Source organism: Trichoplusia ni, chromosome 12 (assembly GCF_003590095.1).
Source record: "Trichoplusia ni isolate ovarian cell line Hi5 chromosome 12, tn1, whole genome shotgun sequence".
Classification (NCBI taxonomy): Eukaryota; Metazoa; Arthropoda; class Insecta; order Lepidoptera; family Noctuidae; genus Trichoplusia; species Trichoplusia ni.
The window spans coordinates 7,638,062-7,661,806 of record NC_039489.1 but is presented as its reverse complement, the minus strand read 5'-3'; the positions used below and the strand labels follow the sequence as shown (position 1 = coordinate 7,661,806).

General features: G+C 33.9%; 5 protein-coding genes across 6 annotated transcripts; 3 read left to right on the top strand and 2 right to left on the bottom strand.

Moving 5' to 3' along the window:
• The first annotated feature begins 861 nt into the window (after positions 1–861).
• On the top strand, positions 862–6,505 carry LOC113499157 (protein IMPACT-like). Its single transcript, XM_026879505.1, has 6 exons — positions 862–1,054; positions 1,133–1,365; positions 1,808–1,937; positions 2,318–2,421; positions 3,487–3,693; positions 4,021–6,505. The coding sequence occupies exons 1-6, from the start codon at positions 1,028–1,030 to the stop codon at positions 4,112–4,114; spliced, it is 795 nt and encodes a 264-aa protein (XP_026735306.1). The 5' UTR covers positions 862–1,027; the 3' UTR covers positions 4,115–6,505.
• Positions 6,316–11,255, bottom strand: LOC113499153 (structure-specific endonuclease subunit SLX4). Its single transcript, XM_026879501.1, has 6 exons — positions 11,104–11,255; positions 10,702–10,881; positions 8,010–10,610; positions 7,391–7,788; positions 6,873–7,025; positions 6,316–6,447 (listed from the first exon to the last, which is right to left on the bottom strand). Exons 2-6 carry the CDS (start codon positions 10,763–10,765, stop codon positions 6,370–6,372), a joined length of 3,294 nt encoding a protein of 1,097 aa, XP_026735302.1. The 5' UTR covers positions 10,766–10,881; positions 11,104–11,255; the 3' UTR covers positions 6,316–6,369.
• A 66-nt stretch (positions 11,256–11,321) lies between these two features.
• Positions 11,322–14,105, top strand: LOC113499154. Of its 2 annotated transcripts, none has more exons than XM_026879503.1 (6): positions 11,322–11,473; positions 11,789–12,129; positions 12,429–12,618; positions 13,090–13,367; positions 13,785–13,868; positions 14,008–14,105. In XM_026879503.1, exons 1-6 carry the CDS (start codon positions 11,391–11,393, stop codon positions 14,079–14,081), a joined length of 1,050 nt encoding a protein of 349 aa, XP_026735304.1. In that variant the 5' UTR covers positions 11,322–11,390; the 3' UTR covers positions 14,082–14,105. The 2 variants fall into 2 exon arrangements, with proteins under 2 accessions (XP_026735304.1, XP_026735303.1); XM_026879502.1 differs by lacking the exon at positions 11,322–11,473 and adding an exon at positions 11,506–11,712.
• A 77-nt stretch (positions 14,106–14,182) lies between these two features.
• Positions 14,183–16,735, bottom strand: LOC113499158 (m-AAA protease-interacting protein 1, mitochondrial). The gene is made up of 4 exons (XM_026879506.1): positions 16,270–16,735; positions 15,361–15,525; positions 14,775–14,893; positions 14,183–14,383 (listed from the first exon to the last, which is right to left on the bottom strand). The coding sequence occupies exons 1-4, from the start codon at positions 16,579–16,581 to the stop codon at positions 14,248–14,250; spliced, it is 732 nt and encodes a 243-aa protein (XP_026735307.1). The 5' UTR covers positions 16,582–16,735; the 3' UTR covers positions 14,183–14,247.
• A 304-nt stretch (positions 16,736–17,039) lies between these two features.
• On the top strand, positions 17,040–20,284 carry LOC113499156 (CDK-activating kinase assembly factor MAT1). Its single transcript, XM_026879504.1, has 5 exons — positions 17,040–17,313; positions 17,461–17,757; positions 18,391–18,623; positions 18,956–19,131; positions 19,396–20,284. The coding sequence occupies exons 1-5, from the start codon at positions 17,190–17,192 to the stop codon at positions 19,493–19,495; spliced, it is 930 nt and encodes a 309-aa protein (XP_026735305.1). The 5' UTR covers positions 17,040–17,189; the 3' UTR covers positions 19,496–20,284.
• The last annotated feature ends 3,461 nt before the right edge of the window (positions 20,285–23,745 follow it).

Below are 23,745 nucleotides of genomic sequence, written 5' to 3'. Positions count from 1 at the left end.
TCTCTATTAATGTTTACGAACACAAAAAAAGATCATTTTGGCACTTTGGATAGCTTCAATAGTAATATACTTAATAAATGATGTAAAACTTAATGGTATCTGGGAGTCTGAAGCAGAGAGAGCGAGGGAAGAATGTACCTACCTACAAACATAAAAAATGCTGATTGTATTATCATCTCGTATCACCATATTACCCTCTTACTATGTATTTAATTATAGTTAATCCGATCCAGTCCTTCGCGGCATCGGAGACACTGCAGAATGATTAGTACTTACTATCCTGTCGATTTCAATTAACTTTAGTCGATATTTATGTATGACAGTTCGCACTATATTTTACTGGTAATAGAAGCTGGTTCTGCAACTAATTGAGTGGTGTTGTAATTTAAATTGTAACTTAAGTGATTGTACCTGTCGCGTAAATATGGTGTATGATACTTCAATAACGATATCCAATCAAATCCAACAATGTATAGTACCAGTTCGTAACCTTATTTTTTAATATTTAATGTTAGCTGATTATTATTCTGGTCTCTGTATAGAAGGCTAGAGAAGGATAAATTAATATTTTCCTTTTAGAAATTTATATAAGTAGGTATTTATGCTGATGTCTTTCAACTAGCTATTTTATGTTACCAAAAAGGATATCAAGGAATGATTATAAAAAAGAATCAAACTCTATTTGTATAGGTATATGCCTTAACTTGACGCGAGAGTATTTTGTGGGTTATATGGTTAAACTATATTTAAAAAGCCCAAATAATTACAACATTATATTTAATCGATTTCACTGATAACCAAACTAAACAGTGATAGTTTCCCATCACTAAAGTACATTATTGACATGTAATAAATGTCATTACTGTCATTACTGTCAACCAACATCACTACAGTCTACAATTTTATACATTATCAGTATCACATCATCTGTTTCTGACTGTGTGAATGATGAAATTATCAAACAATAATCAAATTGATATCATTAAAAAACTGTGAATTGAATTACTCCTTAAAAAGTCTGAGAACCATGGAAACAGACAATTTAACCAAACAGGTAAGTCTGGTTCAAATTTATCACATATTTACATAAAAACATAAATAAACTTTCGCGTGGTATTTTTTTTTCCTATAGGCAGAGGAAGTAGAGGCTTTGAGCTCTATATACGGTGACGATTGGACTACAGAGAGCGATGTATCGAGGTCGTACAGCATAAGAATTGAAGAGAATAAAAATGAAGTGCGCCTGTATGTTACGATGCCCAGTGACTATCCTTCATTGGCCCCGCCAAAATATGAAATATCTGCACCTTGGATGGATCGGAAGGCGAAAACAGAACTATTACATGCGTTAGAGGAAGTTTACTTGTAAGTATTTAGCTTAATGTTAAATATTGCTAGCTCATAGCCTTTTAAATTATTATCTTATCTTTCAATTACTTTATTATGGTCTATCTTGAATAAAATAACATTTTGTCGTAAGTTAAATTTCAAACACAACCGTAAGTTTGCCTCACTTAGACAAGACACATGTTTCTCCTACACAATTTTTAATCCTTCTGTCACAGAGAAGTTTACAAACATTTGAGTCACATGCACCCATGCTCAGGCCAATCGTGGATCACACACATGCTTGTCCAATGGGAGGATTGCCCGCAACCCATCACTCTCAGTGGGTTTTTCATGCTGTTACCTAACCACTTGGCTATCCCTGTAGTCAAACCTTCTTACCATGACTTGAGATTAATGAACATTAACTGTTTTAAAACTTTATACACTATGTTCTAGAGTATTTAATTACCTTTTACAGAGAGAATGTTGGTGAAAATGTTGTGTTCCAATGGGTGGAGAAAATCAGAGAAGTGTTACAAGCTATAAAACCAACTGAAAATAAGACTGAAAAGAAACCAGCAGCTATTGAGGCATTGGATCTCAAATTGGTAAGCTTAATTTATTTACTGTTTAAAATGGTAATTTATTTAGGCTGTATAATGTCTTTACTTATTGAAAAACATTAATCTTTACCAAAAAAACAAGCAAGCAAGTTTATCAATTGGTGAATACCACTTGGTACTTGGTGATGGGCTCCTGTTTTCCGCACTTAGGCTCCAAATCAGCCCATTGTGCTTAGGGTAGCTTTGGGATGTGGTTAGTCCAGCCGTCCAAACTCCCTCTAGAAATGCAGAAGTCCAGTCAGAACTAATAAAGTGGTGAATACCTCATAATTACTTATACTTACTCATAGGACTTTAGATGTACTTTATTTCAATATTGAGGTACAATAGAAAAAAATATTTCAATAATCCTTTTTTTTTTACAGTTAGAAATAAACTGCCCGGCCATAACTCATGGTGAGGTTATTGTAGACAGGAAGAGCTCCTTCCAAGGTCACGCTGCAGAAGTACATTGTCTTGAGGATGTTAAGTAAGTACCAATTAAATAGAAAAGTAAACTATTGTATCCTAGACAATGGTTTCTGAAAAGCTGATCCGTCTAATTTGCTGTCATATGTAGAAATTTGACCGAATGACTGACAACCACTTGCAGCACTTGACATAGGTTTGCATTGCAAATATGTATAGGGATTTTGAGTTGGCTGCCTTTTAGATACCAAGAGTAATTTAACTAAATCATAATAGTTTGAGGACATATACTATAGTATTTTAATCACAAGTGTAACCCATGACTCAGGGCCCTAATCGTATTTTGGCTCAAAAAAGGAGCGATTTCTAGCATATGCCTTTCACACTCTCTACTAACTTTGAAATAACTACAAAATCAGAAATTTCCTACAACCATTAAAATCCTTTGAAAATCGTTCGATTCTTTCTCAATTTCAAACCACACTCAATGACTTTATTTAAATATAACACATATCACTTGTAATATATCCTGTCATATGAATCTGGTAAACAATATATTATGTGAGTTATGCTGAAAAAAACTCTAATTAAAAAAAAGAGGTTTCTTTGGTTTACGCGAATGTTAGAAATTGAAATGAAACTACTTTTATGGATTTTATCGCGGTTTAATTTTTGATTTTAGTTCCCGACGTTTCGACACCTTTGCAGGTATCATGGTCACGGGCAGACTGAGATGCTGTTCGTCTTGACAGAAGATGTTACTCGTTCTACCTCCATATTTTAATTAATTATTTGTGGTACGACCTACGCAGTATGAGCTCACTGTGTCGTGATGTTTTGCTGTGCTGCTCTTGGGTTTAGCCTTGAGTTTTTGTATTATTGGGTCCCAAGTATACGATATACTTTGGACCCAATAATACAAAAAGTTACATACACATAATACAAAATGAGTTTTTGCCCAATATGAGGCCATCTCAGTCTGTCCATGACCATGATACCTGCAAAAGTGTCGAAACGTCGGGAACTAAAATCAAAAATTAAACCGCTATAAAATCCGTAAAACTAGTTTCATTTCAATAAAAAAAGAGGTTGTAACCTTGTTATAAAAATGAATTACAATTTCCAGTGCGGTCCTAACAAAATTAAAACTAAACAAGAAGATCCTCCATGCTACGCACAACATGTTCGCGTACCGCATAGAGAGGAAGACGGCTAAAGGCACTAGCATACTACAGGACTGCGACGATGATGGCGAGCAGCACGCCGGCGGCAGGATGTTGCATCTGTTGCAGATATTGGACCAGAAGAATACGTTGGTTGTTGTGTCTAGATGGTAAGCGTTGTTTGTTTTGTTATGTGCATGTGTTTTAACTTTGTTTTTCGGCTGTTTATAAGATTCTCCTGAATTTGAGCCTGACCATTGTCTCATACAGTTTTTAGTAAAAGACAGCCTCAGTTGTCTGTTGTCGTCACTTCGATTCCCCCCAGAAGTTGAAACTCATAGGCGATATAGACGAAAACTAGACAGCAATCGTATTTATCTAATTTGACGTACAAAGGAAAAAATCTCCATTGAGAAAGCCACACAAACAACCAAAGCTCAAGTATTAAAATGAATTATTAAACATTTTTTAAATTTCATGACCTTTATTTTTTATAGGTACGGAGGTATACAACTCGGTCCAGACAGATTTAGACACATCAACAACGCTACAAGACAGGTCATACAGCAAGCAGGGCTATTAAAGAAATGACATTTAGCATAAATCTTACTTTTAAGGACTTCAGTCAAGCAAGCAGCATAGACACTGCCACACTCCTTTCATTATAAATGTTATATTATTATGATTATATACTTCATAGTATCAATGACAGATGTCTACTTCAGTTGCAAAACTGAAACTTTTTTTGGTAGTGGCGCCCGACTGGGGCCCATATTAGTTTCTTGTTTTTATGACTGAGGCAGTCTTCGAGAGAATCAGAGCTTACTTTAATGACTATAACTGTTTAATCTGGCTGGCTAGATAATATTATGGAGTTTCATAAATTCTACATTCAAGTTTGATGATAAATAGTAAGCTGTGTTACCGGTTTTTCAATAGGTATAGTATATATCTATAATATTTTGATGTGTCTATTTGTATACACTGTGTATAGTAGTATGTGTAAGATCTTTTGTACACGGAGCAACGCAAGCCTCCCGCCCTCCAACGGCTTCAATTCCCAAGTACAAAAATGTATAGTCATAGAACCTTGAACATTATCGTCGCATCGGAATCTTGTGTTGCTTGTTGTACAAAGGCCCTTAGGCTTAGAGTGCCTTCGTTACACTTCGAATTCTAAAAGACAAATTTATAAAAAATCTATTTATAGTAAAATATTATGCCGTTTAGATTTCAATTGATATTCATTGGATACCCTTTTGTAATTAAACCTCTCCTTCAAACTGTTTACTCGAATGTAATTTATTATTAAGACTGTGAAATAGTAGACAATCTTCTATCAAGACTTCTGATTTTGAAAATCTGATCAATTCAATCTATTGTCAATCGAATCCCAACTTTTTGACCATGACAATACTCCATTTTTTTGGGTACTTAAAAAAGATAAAAACAATCTTGATGTCTTTTTGTCTTTAAACTCAAATTAAAAATAAAACGCGAAATTGCTTCCTAAATTGACAGAGCCTATTTTTGACTTAAATCTGTCCCCACATAATGTGATCTTGTTACATTAGCTTTTAAGAGTATAATTATACCAAACCAAACATTAATAACATATTGTTTTTGTTATTAGAAAACCACAATGCCTGGCCCTGATTTAATAGCTTCACCAATGTCTACCTTTTGGTCTAGTAGTCAGTAGCCCTGACTGATGTCCTGGTGGTTGTCGAGTCGATTCCTATCCAGGGCAAATGTTTGTGTGATTAGCATGATTACTTGTTTTATGTCTGGGAGTAGTTCAATATTTTATAAGTGTATAGAAAATTAAATATTTAGGCATACTTATCAGTACCTACTACATACTACACGCTTTGCTTTGTTTGAGACTAGATGGCGCTGTTTTTGTGGAATATTATTACCTAATAAATAAGAGGCAGTAGATTAAATTGATCAGTTTTCCAGGAACTATACTATCACAAGCTATTTGTATATGAACACTAATTGGATATTTTCATACACATACCCATATGGTAGGATGTTTTTAGTAGTTGTATAATATGTAAACGTGAATCTTATAATGTGATTTTAAAAATTAGATTGTTAGGCCTAAGGTTGGATAATATGTAGTTGCAAAATGAAAAATATATATGGTAAATAATATTAATCTTGGAGTTTTAATAAATAAAAATCTATGTTTATCTACTGTCCTGTACTGTAGTTGTCTACTGTCCATTAATTATTAAAATATTCTGTGTAGACGTTTCAGAATTACGAGAATATTTGAACTTAAGCCAATTCGTTTTATTACGGATGTCAAGCTTTAATTTAATGATTTTGCAAATAAAATTCATGCTTGATTCAACAATGTAACATTCATGTTTCTGAAATAAGAAATTGTGCTTTACTTTTAGATCAATGCTTCATTATAGTCCTAGTATACCTATTTGATCCATACAATTTCATAATAATAAACATTACTTTAATACAGATAAAATACTCAAATTAGGCCTATACATTGCATTGCTGTGTAGCTTTGGTATCTAATGTGATAAATCATCACTACTAGTTGTTAGACTGACTTATTTTATTTTATGTATATTTCTTAATTAACAAGATTTTGGGGTAATAATAAAAGCTGTTGATCTAACAAACTATTTTTGTTCTACTCGAAACCCCCAACAATGTTTGGCTTTTTTCATAGATTTGACCTGGTAACCCTAATCACCAGAAAAGTATTGTTACTATGTCATATGTCTTATTACGCCTAATGGAGGTTTAATAAAAACAGGATATGTAAATAAAATACTTTATTTCAATATGTTACAACTATCATGATTTAGTTTGTATCATCTCTTATTGTTTCTAGAATTGTTGTCTGTTGTTTTCACTGTTATACATTTCTTGTCCAAGTATTTTAGGAGATCCTGTAACGAAAAATATTGATATTGTGAAATGGAGATAATAAATGAGGTTTTAAATGTATTTTGAGTGCTTACTTGTATTTTAACTTTATAGATCTTTATCAGTTGCCCTACACCACTGACAGTTGTGTTCATGAACGACACAGATTTTTTCTGAAGCCATTGATACAAGAATTTAACCGAGTTTACGCATAGGGACTACATACTTACTAATTGTCGTCAATTATGTTTCCTGACTATAACAACCCTTCTGCATATATACTTTTTGAGAAGCTGTACTTAATATATAAGTTTCGTTTTGTAAGACTAGGTAATCTTCATAACAGCCGTCAGAGGAGAAAGGTTTTGATAGTTAGTAATGCATTGCAATTCATCAAGCACCAAATACATAAGCCTTCACAAAACAGTATCATTGTCATTTAACCTACCTTCGGATCATATCTATGCCCATAGCCGACCAAATCTTTGTGTATGACGTCAATATTTACCGGTTCATATTTAAGTATTGCTTCTCTTAAATCACGGCGGCTGGATACATAGTTGTGGAACGCAATGTGAAGCGGTACGCGGCACGAATGTACCTGGAATGTAATAAATGGCTTGGTGTTAACAAAAGCATAGATATATAGGAAGAATTCTGCATTTTTTAAGCATCAAAATTAAATGTTGCGTGCGTAGATGATTTTGCCTTAAATTATTCTCATAAAGAGTAAGTATATTTATAAAACAATTTTCTCTAGCCTTGATTTACTACTAAGCAAAAGTTTCACCAATCCTGAGAAGGTAGGGGCAAGACAAGACATTGAATATATCTTCACTTACCCCTACCTCCTCGCCTCAACTCTCGCGATATGTGTTTCACTACCTTCAAGTGATCGTCACTATCGAAGCTAGACTAAATTCAGAAGGAAGATGGAACTATAACGCAAATACGCAAATAATTTACCTTAGCTTTCTCCCGCTTCTGGAACACCCAATCCTCAGGATCACACTCAACACCCTTTATAACAGCAACTTCACTTGTCACCTCATAGCACACATTGACATCGACATGTGTTTCTACCGTAACACAATTATTTACATCAGTCTTTTTCGTAGCTTTCGATGTCTTTGCAGGAGATTTACTTGGCGATGCTAATTTATTTAGAGAAAGGACTTGGTCTGTTAGTTGACTGGATCCTTCCTTTCTTGGGGAACATTGAGGTGATATCGAGAGTTTCCTTGGTGATAAATGATGTGTGTTTGTTTCTGTCCTTGGTTTTTTTGGCGATGGCTCGTCTTCTTCGACGAGCTGCTGTATCGTTGGATGTGTTTGGTTGTAAAGGTGAGTGAGGATTTTTATGGCTGAAAAGAGGTTAATGATCCGGTTAATAATACGGAGAGACATACAGCGTCGGGTCTAGGATATTTGCGTTGTCTTATGTGTAAGGATCAAGTGGGTACATTCAGAGGCAGCTTATGCGAATTTCAAAGCCTTTAGCCAGAGTTGATTAGAATTAATGGCAAGCTAAATACTAAGACAGTTGGATCCTTAAAACTTGTCAATTGAAAATAGCTTCACTTACCTCTTTTCCTTTTAAAAGGTTTCAAACCATATTTATCTAATTCCTTATTCATTTGCGGCGTACTCATTGACGCATAATCAGCCATGGGCGTAACATTACTTGTTTTAATTATATATTCACTGTTTTTAGGTGTTCTGATTGAAATCTCTTCTCCATTACTATTTAAGATATCCTGTGCAACATTATTAGGTATTTCAGGAAATTGTCTGTTACTTCCAGGACTTGCATCTTTGATTATACTTTTCTTAATTTTAAGTTCAGGAAGAAAACTTTCAGACAGTGTACTATTTTTTGGTATGTTACTAATGCGAGCAACGTTAGTGGACTGTCGAAAACTTCCTATTTTCGTAATGTTATCCAATATAGAAATCCCACCAAAATCGAAATTATCGTTACGAGTTTCGAATCTTGATTGGTGAAGGGAATAATCTAATTCCTTATCTGATATATTGAATACCTCTGAGTTTTGACTCGAATTAATTTCAGGTTCATTATTATCATCTAGAATTTCGATTTCATCTATAACTGACTCTGAAGCATCAATTATTTTTTGTTTACTGTGATTTGCACTTTTTCTAATACTGTTATTTTCAATTTCATCGTAATCTATAGACACATCGTCTTTTTTACCAAGACTACTGTTATTTGGAAAACTTTTTAGGCTTTCTTCAGTTTCTCCAGAGCTTTGTGTTAAATCTATATCATTAGACTCTTTACTAGTATTATGGGCACTTTCGTCATCTAATAGATTTGAACCATGATCCATAATATCACTATCTCTTGAATGGTCATGTTCAAATTCTTCAAAACTACTGCTTTTGGATTTTTCATTTGTTTCTTTAACAAGACTTTGATCACTCTCTCGACAACATTTAGCATCTTCAGTAACATCTAAAATTTCACTATTCGCTGCTCCAAGAATAATAGACTTCTTAGGTTTAATTATGGCTGATATGTATTCTTCTTCATTTACAATAATGGTCTCATCTAAAGATACCTCAGATTGTGTGTTCCCAATAGAAACGAAAGGCAAATCATCAATTCCATTAGAATTGGAAGATTGAGTCAAATCCATACTTTCAGTGGTTATATCTTTTGATTTTTTTTCGACATAGCCTTCTTCATTTGAACTTTGAGTCAAATCAATATCTTCCGTATCTAACTTATCATTTTGTACTTCATTAGCTATACAAGTAACATTTTCTTCAAGGCTACATGAATTTTGTTCAACATGATTCAAACTTGAAGTATTCTCTTTACTTTCACTGACATCATGATTCTCTATCGTTTTATTCTCAGGACTTTGTGTTAAATCTATTTCTTGTGAAGCTTCAAGTATAGGTTGTGATAAAGCTACAACACATTCAGTCATTTCCATTAAATCATTCGATTTCCTTTTAGTTTTATTTTGGGATAAGGTGAAATTGACAGATTTTTGCGAAACAGGATTAGCACATTCAGTTAAATCCATAAAATTATCTGCAAATACTTTAGTTTTATGTTCTTGTGATCCTATAATTATAGGTTTACTTGTCTCCATGACAGATGATAGTTCATCATCAAATAAATCTGGAGAGCGGCTTCTGTATTGAGTAGATGAATTATGTACATCAATGATTTCTAGCTCTTTGACTGGAGATTGTATTTCTGTTACTTTAACAAGATTCCTGCTGTCAAATCCTTCAGATTTACAATCAGCCTCTTCACAATTTACAATATCTTCTTCATCTATAATTACTTTAGGAATTACACTAATAGGTGCTACTTTATTATTAGTAGCCATTATATCTCTAGCTAGTGTGATTGGCCCACTAAGTACCACATCCAGTTCATCCTGTGAGCAATCTATAACTGTATTCATCATTTCAGTTTCAACAAGCTTAGGACTCACAGGTCTGCCTGGAATTTTGGACCAATCTCGTAATAAGGAACCAGTTGTTCTAGATTTTTGAACTAAATTGTCTACATAAAATACTGTACTGTCTTTTATATACTCATATGGGACTTTAGTAGCTATATCATACAAATTAAAATTAATATCTTGATTATTGCTACTATTATGACCTAGTAAAGTATTAGAATCAAGATTATTCAAAAGCACCTCAGAATATTTCCCGCTAATAGTCTGATGTCTCTCTTCCTCTGTTATTGTAAGTAGTTTGTAATGTTTTCTTAGTTTTCTAGTTTTTCTATTTGTTACTTTAGGTTCTGGTACTTTAAAACCATATTCCTGTAAGGTCTTTCTTATTTTGGCAACTCTTGCTTGTGTAGGTAGTGGTTCTGAACAGTCAATGGCAGTCTCAGATTCAGTTTGAAGTGATTTAGACAATGCTATGGCTAGTTGTAATTGTTCTGAGTCGACATCAAGGCCAGACTTTTTACAGACAGTATCAAACTCTTTAGTATAAGCTACTAACTCATTTTTCTTTCCTTTTAAAGCAGTTCTTATATCTTTCTGACCTTTGATGCGCTTAGTCTGTCTCCTTTTAACAGGCTTTTGAACTGGCTTGGGTCCTGCACATTTGGGCTTTGATTCCTGAAAGTCGGAAAAACTCTCATCCATACCAGAATTCCCAACAAAATATTTGCTTCTTACATTCTCTGTGGAAGAGGAAAAAAAATGAAACAAATTATGTGTACTATATTTTTTTTATTAACTAAAACATAATTATATATTAAATAATATTATTACCTATATTGTTACATGCCCGGCTGGTTGGGGTTTTTACTTTCTTCCATGAACTTTCTAATGGCATCTCCTGATCTGTTTGGCAGCCCGCTGGCAATCATTATCCTCCTTTCCACCTCCTCTATAGGGTCTTCATATAAACCTTCAACTGCTCCTCGCAAGTTAGCCGTGACTGAAGAATAACTAAAACAAACATGGTTTTTGAGCTATCTTATTTATACAAGCTAGAATAATAATCATAGGCAAGTAAGATAGCAAGGGTCGGATTGCAAGGAGTCCATTCAAGTCCATTGCAATAGGAAAACTTGCGCGAAATTAACGGTTTAAAAATCAAAATATTTTGAATGTGAAGTCATATAACCTCAAAAATATAATTACATAAAAAACATTAATATTTTCACATACTGGAATATTGCCCCGGTTATTATTCCAACACTTAATACACCAATGCCAAGTATATTCCTAAACTTGGATGCAGGAGTTCCGGTTATTTTTCTAGGTTTCCATTTTGACGTATCAACGCCAATCGCCATGTTTGGTTTGAAATTTCGTTACGTTTCGTTTCGTCTTGGCAAAAAATAATAGACTAACGATGACTTGTGACATTAACGGAATTGTTATGGTCTAAAATTCTTTAAAAATCCAATCTTTTATGAAATAAATACTTTGCAAAGAATATGCGTTCTCAGTAAATGAAGAGAATACTGTTCATCTTGCGGTTTTTTAATACTCTTCCTGTGATTTGCGTGAATCTACTTCATAAAAGTAACCAAAGGTAGGAATAAGCAGCTGATATTTCAAGATATTTGACAGTAGCTACTGTCAATGTGACAAACTTATCGTACCAGCCCAATCAGCTGGAAAAGGTGTTTAGTAAATAAAAGAATTGGTTTGAATAATTAATAATTTAAACATCATGTCTTTAATGCAAAATTTGTCGTACAAAGACTATCAAAATGCTTTAGAATTTAGTATGCATCAATGCGAAATAATTGCTAAACTAGCAAATTTTAAGTATGTTTTAAAGTTACTTATATTTTTTAAACTTTCTACTCTGCGCAAATTATTAAATATTATTATAATCTTTCAGAATATCTTTTACCAATGACAAAAAGCCTGGCGAAACGTTAATCAGATCGTTAGACCGGTGGGGCGTGTCAGCTAATAAATATAAACAATTTGTAACTGCTTCTCTAAATGTGAAAACAATATCTACATACTACAAACCACAGTCTAAAGTGGCGATCTTAGTGGCTAATGATCAATACGAATATATGTCTAAATTAGCCACTCCGTCTATAGACTGTGACTCTTTAGCCACTCACTTGAAGACAATTGGTTTTATTGTTATTAAAATAAAGAACACCATTAGCAAGAATTTGAAGTCAATTCTTTTAGATATATTTGATTTGTTGGAAGAAAATTCTTACTGTAAGTATAAATTTCATCTTCTTTAGTTTTCTGTAATGATAATGAAATTGTTTCAATCTATCATTAATTTTATTAACTGGACTTTTATTTAGTTTTATCAAAGATACTTATGTGTGGCAAGTCTTTTCAATTCAGTCAATTTATCAATGTCTCTCAATTAAAAGTTGTAATATCAACAAAGAGAGGTGAAAAAAAATCAAATGAGAAGATGAAACTCCCAATATATATATACAACCTTCTTCCTATATAACATTATATTCAACTGTACTATAAAGTATATTCAAGTTTTTCATTTCCAGGCTTCTTTTTCTATGCAGGGCATGGTTGCCAGTTATGCAACACAAAATGTATGTTAGGCATAGACTGTCCCACGGAAAACCTGCAATTGGAACAATGTGTTACAGAAAACTTTGTACTTAAAGGCATGGAGAAGTTTAAGCCAGATCTCTGCATTATCACCATGGATATGTGTAGAGTATATTTAGATAGGTAATGTAAGACAATCATTATTCTTGATTTAGCATTGCATGACTAGACAAGTGTTATAGGATCCACGTCAAACTGTACCCTGTGCGCCATTTGTTGTGGGTTCAATAACCGCGTAAGACAAATATTTGTTTGATCTCTGAAAGCTTGTTCTAAGTTTCGGTGTCTTGTATGTTTGTGAAACACTCTTGAGAAAAGGATTAAAAATTCAAGATAACCCAATGACACCTGAAGTTGTTTAAAAAATCACTCGTTCCAAAGTTCGGCGCTTTAAGGCTACGGCTTGCCTATTGTTAACAGAATAATGAATCAATAAAGCCAGCTGCCGACAATATAATGCCGTCCGCAGACCCGCGTTAACTGCTGTCTTCCACTAGATGGCCCTGGTGTGTAAGAGCTCTTAAAGTAAAAGGTACTAAAGGGGCTTCTACTATATGTAAAAGGTAACACTAATATATATACTCTTATCAACAGGGAATCCAACCCATCCATATACTCATCAATACACACAGTAGAAGACTATGCTTTCCACAAAAACGTCTTAATTACGTACTCGACGCAGTCTTCGCAAGCTGCCTACGAAGTACTCCAAATAGAATGTTCAACAAGCATTGATAATGACGTCACATATGAACTGAAGACTAAGGACATGGATAGAATCGTGCCGAATGCCAGTCAGTATGTAAATGCGTTGTGTACGAGACTGGGCGAAGATTTGGATGTCAGCAGTTTGTTTGATAAAGTGCATGAAGGTGAGGTCTTATATTTTTTAAAGTTTAATTGGTTTCATAAGAATAACTGGGTCTTCCCTTCGTAGTGGAAAAAAGCATTTATAAAACGACCTGTTATCTGCTATGAGCGGTTTTCGATTGTTTTTTTGAGGGTTGCAATACCCACTCATATACACGCGTTATATTTCTTACTCTTTTTTGGCGAGTTCCCTTTAATCGTTCTCGGTAATTCACTAAAATTTTTCGTCGCACGCATTAATTATCGCGTCAATCTTCATACGAGTTGTGAGTTTGATAAAAGTAGCGCTTATGTAAACTAGTTTGAAACCAGTCCTCTTTTTTGAGGCAAGAACCGCCTTTCTCCTACCAGCTTGTGTAAAGACTTGCTTAATAGAAAGAAAGAAATACTTAATCAATAGATAATTTAACCCATTACAGATGTTGAACAGTCCTTCAAGAAACAAAGGCCTATTAAAATACAATGTGGCGTTGAGAAGAGATCACTCTATGATCCTTGTACAGGTATGAACAAATATATTATTCAAGTATAAAATAATAAAAAGTATTGTGCAATAAAACCTATTTGCATAAAAACTTGAGAATTTGTACTAACAGGACTAGAACAACTCGCCAAATTGAGAATATTTTATTTTTCTTACAGGCGACACTGAAACTTTATTGAATAAATTGCAAGAGGCAACACAGGATTACAAAGACAACTGTGTAGTATTTTAAATATAGCATTTACCTTATTACGCATTACGCTTGCATTTAAGATTAACGTCGTTTTGTATGCATTAGGTAAGGAACAATCAGATAGGAAAAATAAAAATCAATTTAAAACAATAACTGCATTTATTTTACACTGACTGAAGCTTCATATCCCAGAAACAAGCACTTTCTAATTCTTCATGAGCGATTGGGGTTGGAAATGATTCACTATATTCACGCACCAATTGTCCTCAACGCCTTTAGTAAACTCCCGAATAAACCTGTAGTTTAATATGAATATCTTGTCTTGGTACTCTGGTTGTACACTGAAACAATGAGTTACTAAATTAAAAATCTTTGCGCCATTGGTTAAGGTATTAAAAAAAACAAAGCCAATGTCTTTTTGTCGAAAGACTCAATTTCAAAATGAAACGCGACTAAAAACCATTGTAAAGGTGCTTGCAAGGACAAACTAGCCCACGATAAACAAATTTGTTTTGATATCTTGACTAACATTCATAATAAGTGTCACAGTTTATGATAAACAGCTTTTATTCTTTTCTTGATGTATTATCCTCTCAAAGAAGTGATCTACGAATGCTTGTTCTGAGTCTGGATGCTTCTTAGACATGAATGCTTGTGAAACAAGCAGCACAAAGATTAAGTTCCTAAATGCAGGAGGATTTCTTTTTATTAAAGTAACTAGTATATACATACCCTAATGATATTGGAGGTAGATCACCAGTCTCTTTCATATGCTTGAGGCCTCTCATAACATGGTAGCACATCGTGATCTCTACCCACCGCTTTTCCGAATCGTCAAACATAATTCCAACCTGGAGTATCAATTAAAATGATGTTTTTAACTAAGAAATAGTATTTGCTAAGTTAAAAAGAAATATATGTTTTTGTCATAAGGTTTAGGTTAATTTACAGTGAAAACTATGAAAAAACCAGTCAAGTTTGATCACATGCAAGATTTGCCCTCAGTGGGTTCTGTACAATTAGGCTAAAATTTGTGGGTAGGTAAAAATTTATTTGCCCAAACAAATTTATGACAACACTTGTTGTTTAACTCCAAGCATTATTTTTAGTTCAACTGTGTTGCTATCATTGTTCAGGAGATACCTGGTGACTGACAGACAGTGGAGCCTCAGTAGTTAGGGTACCTTTTCGTTACGAAACTCTAAAAAGTGGCAAGTAAGTTCTGAACTAAAAAGTACATAAATATGCAACAATAATCAAATGGTTTGCACATTTCCAATGTGATGGCAGTAATAAAAAATCACTATAAATAACATACCTGGTAAGGAAAAGCATAAAATATATCATCTTTTTCAATAGACAACAGTTGCCGTTGAGTAACGGATAGCTTTGATACAGCAGTCTTTAACGCCGCTATGGCATCCTTATCGACTAGGCCTTCTAAAGACTTGAAATCACTCTTTTGTAACCCATCTGAAACAACCTGACGGTGGATGTTAAACACAATAGCTTCTCAAAAAAAAAAAAAAAACAGCAACATTTACAGGGAGGGATTTTAGAGACCTCTTTATTTACAGAAAAATATGTAATTATGTGGATTACTCTTCAACCAATTTTCTAAGTCCTTTTATAGATATAAATAAAGAAATACACCTTCAAACATTGTATATTTTTCTAGAAATGAAGAAATAATTCATTCTGAACAACTCTAATTGCATGTCACTGCAAAAGGTTTGTATAATTTATGAGCATAATATTATTATGTTATAATCACAATCATGAACAAAATAAAAATTACAGTTGCCACTCAGTTTAATTGAATATTATTTTTATAAAGATAACATAATTAATACCTTCATCTAATTCTATTTAAAAAATTTGCTCTATTTTATCAGAGCATAGAAACTATAAAAGACTTAACGCAAAACATGATTGTAGGTGTTTATTTTTAGACTGTTTGGCAGACCTGTTTCACAATGTTTTTTTCCTTCTTTTTCGTGTTATTTACCAAAATATCAAAGGGTAAACTGGCTACACATCATTTACATGTTAATTATATTTTGTCGTAACGTAAATTTTCCATAAATTCATTTTGTGGCCACAAGATGTAAATAAATAAACTTCACAGGTGTCAACCTAGATAATGAGTTAGAATGGAATTTCAGCTATCGTCAGAATCTTATGCATTTCTATTAGATAGATAATAGGCAGAAGATTTTATAAATACCTGAACTGCATGCTTGGAAGCCTCAATAAACTCGTGTAAGTTAAATTCCGGTTCAAAATACGGCCGGATAATTAAATTAGCAAACATCCAATTTTTCATGAACTTTATGATGGAAGGCCATATTATTGGCGGGAATTCCATGAGCTGCGGCAACCTGCGAGTCTCCTCCTCTCGCTGCACACAATAACTCCTTAATTGTATAACAGGACATGTTGAGGTTATGGGTATCTGTTTGGGTAAACTTTTGTGCGCAAATCTGTCACATAATCTAAAAGATTGCCTCGTCAAGACCTGCCTTAAAGCTAAATTCATATTTAACAGTAACTTTTAGACTAAATTATGCTATTTACTCTAGGAATATGAAAAGTAAAACATAAAAATATAACTTTTCTTTCAAATTAAAAATTATTTAGTATTTTTCCATTTGCTTATCTATTTTGAAACTGTCACTTGGGCTATATATTATTGGCTAAGGTAACGTCATGTTTCTTGTTTACATAGCCTCATTGGTGGTAAATGCAATATTTATTTTTAAAGAACAGACTTACTGCGGCTTCGTTTAGTTTAACCTTCAAATAAAAAATAGATGTTCATTAAAAATATATAACATTTAATTTTTACAAAATTTAAGAAACATTGTTTTGCTAATTTGTGACAGATTAAATGTGTGTCATGAGAAAAAGTTTTCCTTATAGATTGATACCAGTATCATCAATTTATGTTTGCGTTCACACAAAATTTTATATTCTGTTAAATTGACATAACAACAAAAAGTTGTCAAAAGGAATCTGCTAACTGCTGTCATATGAAAAATCGGCATTTTAGGAATTTGGCGGAAAATACCCTAAACTCATTCTGCCACAATTATTCTTACAAATAATTGTTTTTGGTGGTAATTACTAACAAATTACAACACCAACATGGATGACCAAGCTTGTCCGCGGTGCAAAACAACAAAATATAGAAATCCATCACTGAAGTTGATGGTAAACGTATGTGGCCATGCGTTATGTGAAAGCTGTGTTGATTTGCTGTTTTTGAAAGGTAAACATTTTAAACTATCTTATACTAACAACTCGTACTTTTATCTGGCTTATATATTCTGCTTCTTGTAATTCCACGACCTTAGTGACAAGATTCATTGATCACATCATGTTTTCAAACTTTTAAAACACACTTATTTCAACTTAGGATCTGGTTCCTGCCCCGACTGCAATGTACCACTCCGACGAAGCAATTTCAGGGTCCAGCTTTTCGAAGACCCCATGGTGGAAAAAGAAATAGACATTCGAAAACGGGTTCTCAAAGATTACAACAAAAAAGAAGAGGACTTTGCATCTTTACGTGAATACAATGACTATTTAGAGGAGATTGAAACAATAGTATACAATCTAACAAATAATATTGATATAGTGGGCACTAATAAAAGAATAGAACAGTACAAAAAGGATAATAAGGAAATTATTATGAAGAATAAAGCTAAAATAGGTGAGCGACATTATTTTTTGTAGTATATTTAAATCGAACAACATGCCTTTTACTCTAATAATACATTGTGCCAAGCGAGGAAACTTAGAGAAGGGACTGCAATTTTTTTTGGGCAAGTTTTTACTTGTCAGCTTAAAACATGTGTGCATAATAATAACTAAACACCATTGCTAGTTCTCATGATACAAGTTTATCATGACTTTAATCTCTGGTACTTTATTCAGCAGACAGATGATAATTTAAACATTGTAATTAACTGAAACAAAAATTTTGGCTCATATTATTATTCATACAAAAACTTACAAAGAATACAGTCCAGTCACATTTTACCAAAAATAATGAAAAAAAAGCTATTTGAATTAATCAAACATAAATAGTAATTTTATAGGCCTGCCTGATTTACCTATCTAGTAGGTTGCTCTGCAAAGCAATGTTAAGTTTTTCGCCTTTTCCTCTATTATGTTCGATTTTTTACTTTTATAGAAGAAAATCCTTACGCTTTCATCAAAACCTCTATAAAAAAGCAGCATTACCATATTGCAAGTGGTAGTGTGTACAAGTTCCAACTACATAGTTCTATAAAAGATTAATGTTGTAATAGTATTTGTTTATAACTAAAAACAAACATTGCAGGTAGAGAAGAAGTAGAACTTGAAGAAATATTAGAAATTGAGAAACAAATGGAAGAACTACGGAGAGCGGAAATCAACCGCTTAGAACAGGAAGCTAAGAAACAGAAGATTAGAGAGAAGGAGGCCCTTATTGATGAACTCATGTTTGCCGAGGGTGACGCCAAAGATATATTAAATACATTTGCACAAAATAAAGCTAGCAAGCAAGAGGATGTTTTACCTGCACTACCAAAGGTGGGTACTTCTCTACCTCTCTTCAATCCTAGTACCAAAGCATATTGTGATTCATTTTCTTATTATGGTTTCAATCTGAGACATTCCACTATATGCTCCACTACCAAACTCAGATCTACCTACCTGATGGCTCCCATTATGTGCACTTTCTTACCCAGCTATTAGCTTGGCAGCTATTCTCCAATGTTTCAATTTTGATATACAGTGTTCTAGTTTACTGTGTTGCTTTATCCCATGACCCTATGAATCAAGCATTCTAAAAAAAAATAGATTTGGAAGATTTTGAGTCATTTGTATTGACACCACTATAATATAGAAATATCTTTTTGCAGGTAACACAATTCTCAACGGGAGTAAAATTCACGCGAGTTTCGGCACAGCAAGCACTGCCTCTTATAGAAGAGGGTCCACTATACAAGTACGAGCCTCCGGCCGTGTACGACCGCTGTGGGCCCGAGCCGCCTTCCATCGAGGATATTGTCGGATGCGGGTATCTGAAGCATGTCAGGTTAGTTAGTTTGGGGTACTCATGCTAATGATCCATACATATGCTTTCGTAATAAATAATAGACTGGATTTACACTTAACTATCCAGTGCGTCATAGAAAAAAAAACCTGTTTTAAAAGTTCAGTGACTTAAAGATGTATAGTTGAGTTATAAATACAAAGATACTCATTATACAGCTAAAAACATCTCCCCTTTCGAATTCTACCTTCAAAAGCCTACATAATAAGTTTAAAATTAATAGTTAATTTTCTTAATTATTTACAGAGCCGAAAACGAAACCGAGAAGGCTGGCGGCTACAACTCAACCCTCCCATGCCTGCGTGCCTTGCAGGACGCTCTGGCGGGCCTCTACCACGCCAGCTGACCAAGCGACCCGCGGACTGATACTGTCATTGTACTAGATTGAATGTGTTCAATAGATGGCGTTAGTGTATTGTGAGGTTAGATTAAATTAATGTTTGAATACAAATTGAAACCAGTTTTTTGTTTTGTGTGAGGAAGTTTCGTTTTATTTTGTTTTTTAAGTTAATGTCGTTAGGCAGACTTATTTTACTTCTTTGATATGATCGGGAGACAGGCAAAAAATACTTTTTAAACAATGCAAGTCTTTTTTTAATTTAAGTGGGCATTTTGCAGTGTGTTCTACACAGTTTTAGGTAAAGAAAGAAATAAATGTAACTAGCACTACACTAGCGCCTTTCCTAATCTAGTGAGTAAATGGGGAAACTTGTGTGTTTGACATGCTTGTCAACAACGGCTTTAACAATACAGTATTGAGTGTGACTTAAAATATGAGTAAAATAGATAGTATGGGTATTATAGAGTCAGCTACCTAAGTCCTAGTTGGTTTTAAAACTTAGGATATATTTTTAACTATAGCAGATGATTTTCGGTTCATTTTTGTGATGGCAACAACATATGTACAATGTCTATGTCAATTGTCATGAAATGGCGCCATCTCTTTTACTCGTAGAGATTTTTGATATTATTTATCCTTTTCTAAATGTAAACTGACTCTATAGTTACCCTAGTTGCCAATGTAAATAAATGTACATAAGTTCGTTGTAACTTGTTTAGTTTTAATACATTGTCGGTTGTGTAAGTATGTTGTTAATTGCTGTTGTTTTGTGATAATAAAAATGAGTGATAAATATTGTATGGTTTTATTTACACCTACATCACGTGCACTATATTTTCGACAGAAACTAGGAGTAGTAAAAAATCGGCTTTAAACCTTTCGGTTTTCGGGAAATGAAATGAAAGCACTTGTGTTCTGACTTCACTATTACCGAATTAAGTTGAACTAGGTACATCATATCTACCAAAGAACATAAATTTTGACTGCACCGAGTGGTTGAGGGCACCACGTCAAACCCACTGAGCGCGAGCCGCGGGTTGGTGTGATCTACGAATGCTTATCCTGTGTCTGGGCGTCTTTGTGCATGTGATTTGAATGTTTGTAAAACCCTCCGCAACACAAGGATCAAATTCCTTATTGCGGGAGTCGTTTTTTTAAACAGAAAAAAGATTATTCGGTAATTTACTAGAGGTTGGATGCTTTTCAAACAGGGTTTTTTGGCAGGTGTATTCGCAGGTTACCCAGGCTTTCGCCCAGTTTATTGAGCAATGTAACTTTTTCACACAATTTATAAAAAAGCCCACCAAATCATTTCGCTTGGATATAATCTTAAGCGTCATAAGTATTTAAACTTGATCCCTTGTAGCGGTAACCGATAAACCAATAAGGAATGTAATAACATAACAATCTACATTTTACACGTCTATGTAATAATGACGGCAATCATAGAAAGCATTGATGCAGTGGCACTCAAACTTTTAACATTAGAAGACATTAAACCTGTGACGCTAATTAAAGGGCTTTCAAGACGGTCAAATAATATATACCAGACAAGCATAGTTGTAGGTATTTTTTGCGTGGCCCAAATCAGCCTGTTGATAATTGTTCTTTTGGGCACGTCCATAAATGTATAATGTTCGACAAGAAGCAGTAATAGGTAACCGGACGCACTAGGGCCCCATATAAGGCCTTGGACTGCGAGATCCCCACGTAGACAGTTGTATGTCTGCCTTATACATACATTATTTGGTAGTTGGTCTGCAAGGTTTGTCATTATATTACGAGATTTAGGCAAGTTTTTAGTTTTGATCTTTGTGTAATGTAAAAAGAAATAAACAGGCGCACTTTACCATCACACTCTCGGCAAAGCACACTAATAAAAACAACTTAAGCATAAAAAAAACTACTAAAATCTATTTATTTCATCTAAACCTCCTTTAATCTTTCAACTCTTAAAATATTTCTATAAAACCTTGAGCACCACTGTACCAAGGTATGCCCATGTGTACAGTGAGGGCGAACGAGCAAATATTGTCGTACCGATAAAGTGTAAAAGTGCCGCTTGCAGGTACTAAACTATGACAAATATAATGCACTTTGAGTTGTAAAGCCGTGTGCACCTTGTGTTGAATAACTACGATAAGGTGATAATAATCACATTTTATATTTTATTTTTTAGCGGCAGCTGGATGTGTATCTAAGCTTTTTTGACCTTAGGATGCTGATTTAATTCGTAAAATTACTTGGTTGTTAGTGGTTTGGTAATTTGATGCCTTAGAAAGCAGTATATATCTTTGATCCAACGCGATCCGTGCTTGATCTTCAAACGATTGAGGCGGTGAAAACTGTCTCATGGTGCATTGGTGTCTAATAAATATACTAATGACTAAAATGTGAATAGCCGAGCGGCGCGGCGGTATCACGTCTACCACAATCGACAACAACGACAACCGCGCTATGTGTTAATCGCCTTGGGAAAAGAGTAGCAAAACTAGGTACTCATCTATTTCCTTCAGCTTTGGATGGCGCGTTATATGCAGACTCTTTTGTCCTGGCAAAGTAGGAGAGTTATAAGACAGAGGACTCTTGCATGCTTGTGAAAAGAAATCTATATTAAAAAGTACATAAATCTTCCGTGATACTCGGGAACGCATTTCAAGCTACCGATATGATAATTAATTCTTCGGTCAACTTAGATACTATAAGTAAAAGCCTTTAAGGAGATGTTAATGTGAAGGAAGAAGAATAATCAAAACCCTTGAAGAATTTGAGCATTTGCCCCGGCCCGTGAATGTATGAAATCACCTTTACATTTTAAAACGCACTTTTAAGTCATGTTCCTTTATTTGTACTGAGAGCCAGGTTTGTCCCGTCTCCTGTGTCCATTCAAATAGATTCATAAAACAATTGTTTTGAAATATGGAGATCTTCCTTGAAGTATTCAGTATGAAGGAAAAACCCCGATTCTTGAAGGACATAGAAGTCTCTTTAGAGAAGTGCTAAAAAAATTGTTAAACATTTGGCATCAATATAAATAAACTAACAAAAATGAATTTAATAACTAAGATAACTTAGTTGTGTTTTCTTAGTACGGTATCAATTAAAATCATCTGGGAAAATTCTTTTTTTTTTCAATAACAAGCACTTCATCGTCTCACAATACACTAAAACCCCTTAATTGATCGGGACAGGTTTTCCAAAACATACTTTACATATAGACTTGTACACATACTTTTAAATTTTCTGATGGTGACGATGTCCACATTTGTACGACTGTTGTATCATTTTCCATTATCATATCTGTGCATAATTAGAAGGTGGATACGATACGAACAAGCTTTAAATAGTTCCTGACAAAATATCTCCAACAATTATTCGAAAGAAGAACAAACCTAAATACATGTGTCACCCACTCTTTATCCAAATACCAAAATATAAAAAAATAAAGCCACGTACAGCAAATACTCAAAATACCCTTTAACAAACAAATAACCTCATCCACAACTCACATGACGTAATAACCTCTACCGCAACATAATTATTTACGCATCTAAAACAAAGTTTTAATTAATAAGGGGGTAATATGTAACATAAGTACATATTACCCCAACGAGTAGACGGAGTAAGGCTGTATGCACATAGATGTAAACAGAGCAGGTACGGTGCACACGGGGAGATACAATTAGCTAGTGAAAACAGTGAGATGCCGCGGGGGCAGTCTAATTGGCCCTGTGTAAACTCGTCCTGTTATCGGGGCGCCCCGAGCTTCTGTTGGGTTTAGGTAGTGTGGAGAATGCTTCTGTTTAAGGCTGATTTGGAGATTGACGTTTGAAAAATAAATATATATTATTCTTTACTTAAATGCAAACTTTACATTTATATAACTTTAAATAGTAGAATGAAAAATTGTATTGAGTATTTAAGTCTAAATGGACGAAAGTAGTGTAAATAGCTACCTATTTATAGGGTAAATAGATGAAAATTAATTATTTAAACTCAATTCTATATTTTCAGGTAAGTTCAAAATTTAATTTTATACAACCTAAGATAATTATTAAGCTATTTTTATATAAAATTCTCTACAAAATTGACCCCCATGAGAAGATAGTTATCAAACACTTAATATGTTACAGAAAATACCAACCTTAGCTAATAAATTAAAAAAAATTAAACATTTGAAAGACAATGCAACCCTACAAAGGCTACTCTACACCAAACAGCCAGCACAAATCCGCCCGCCCAACTAATATTGACTT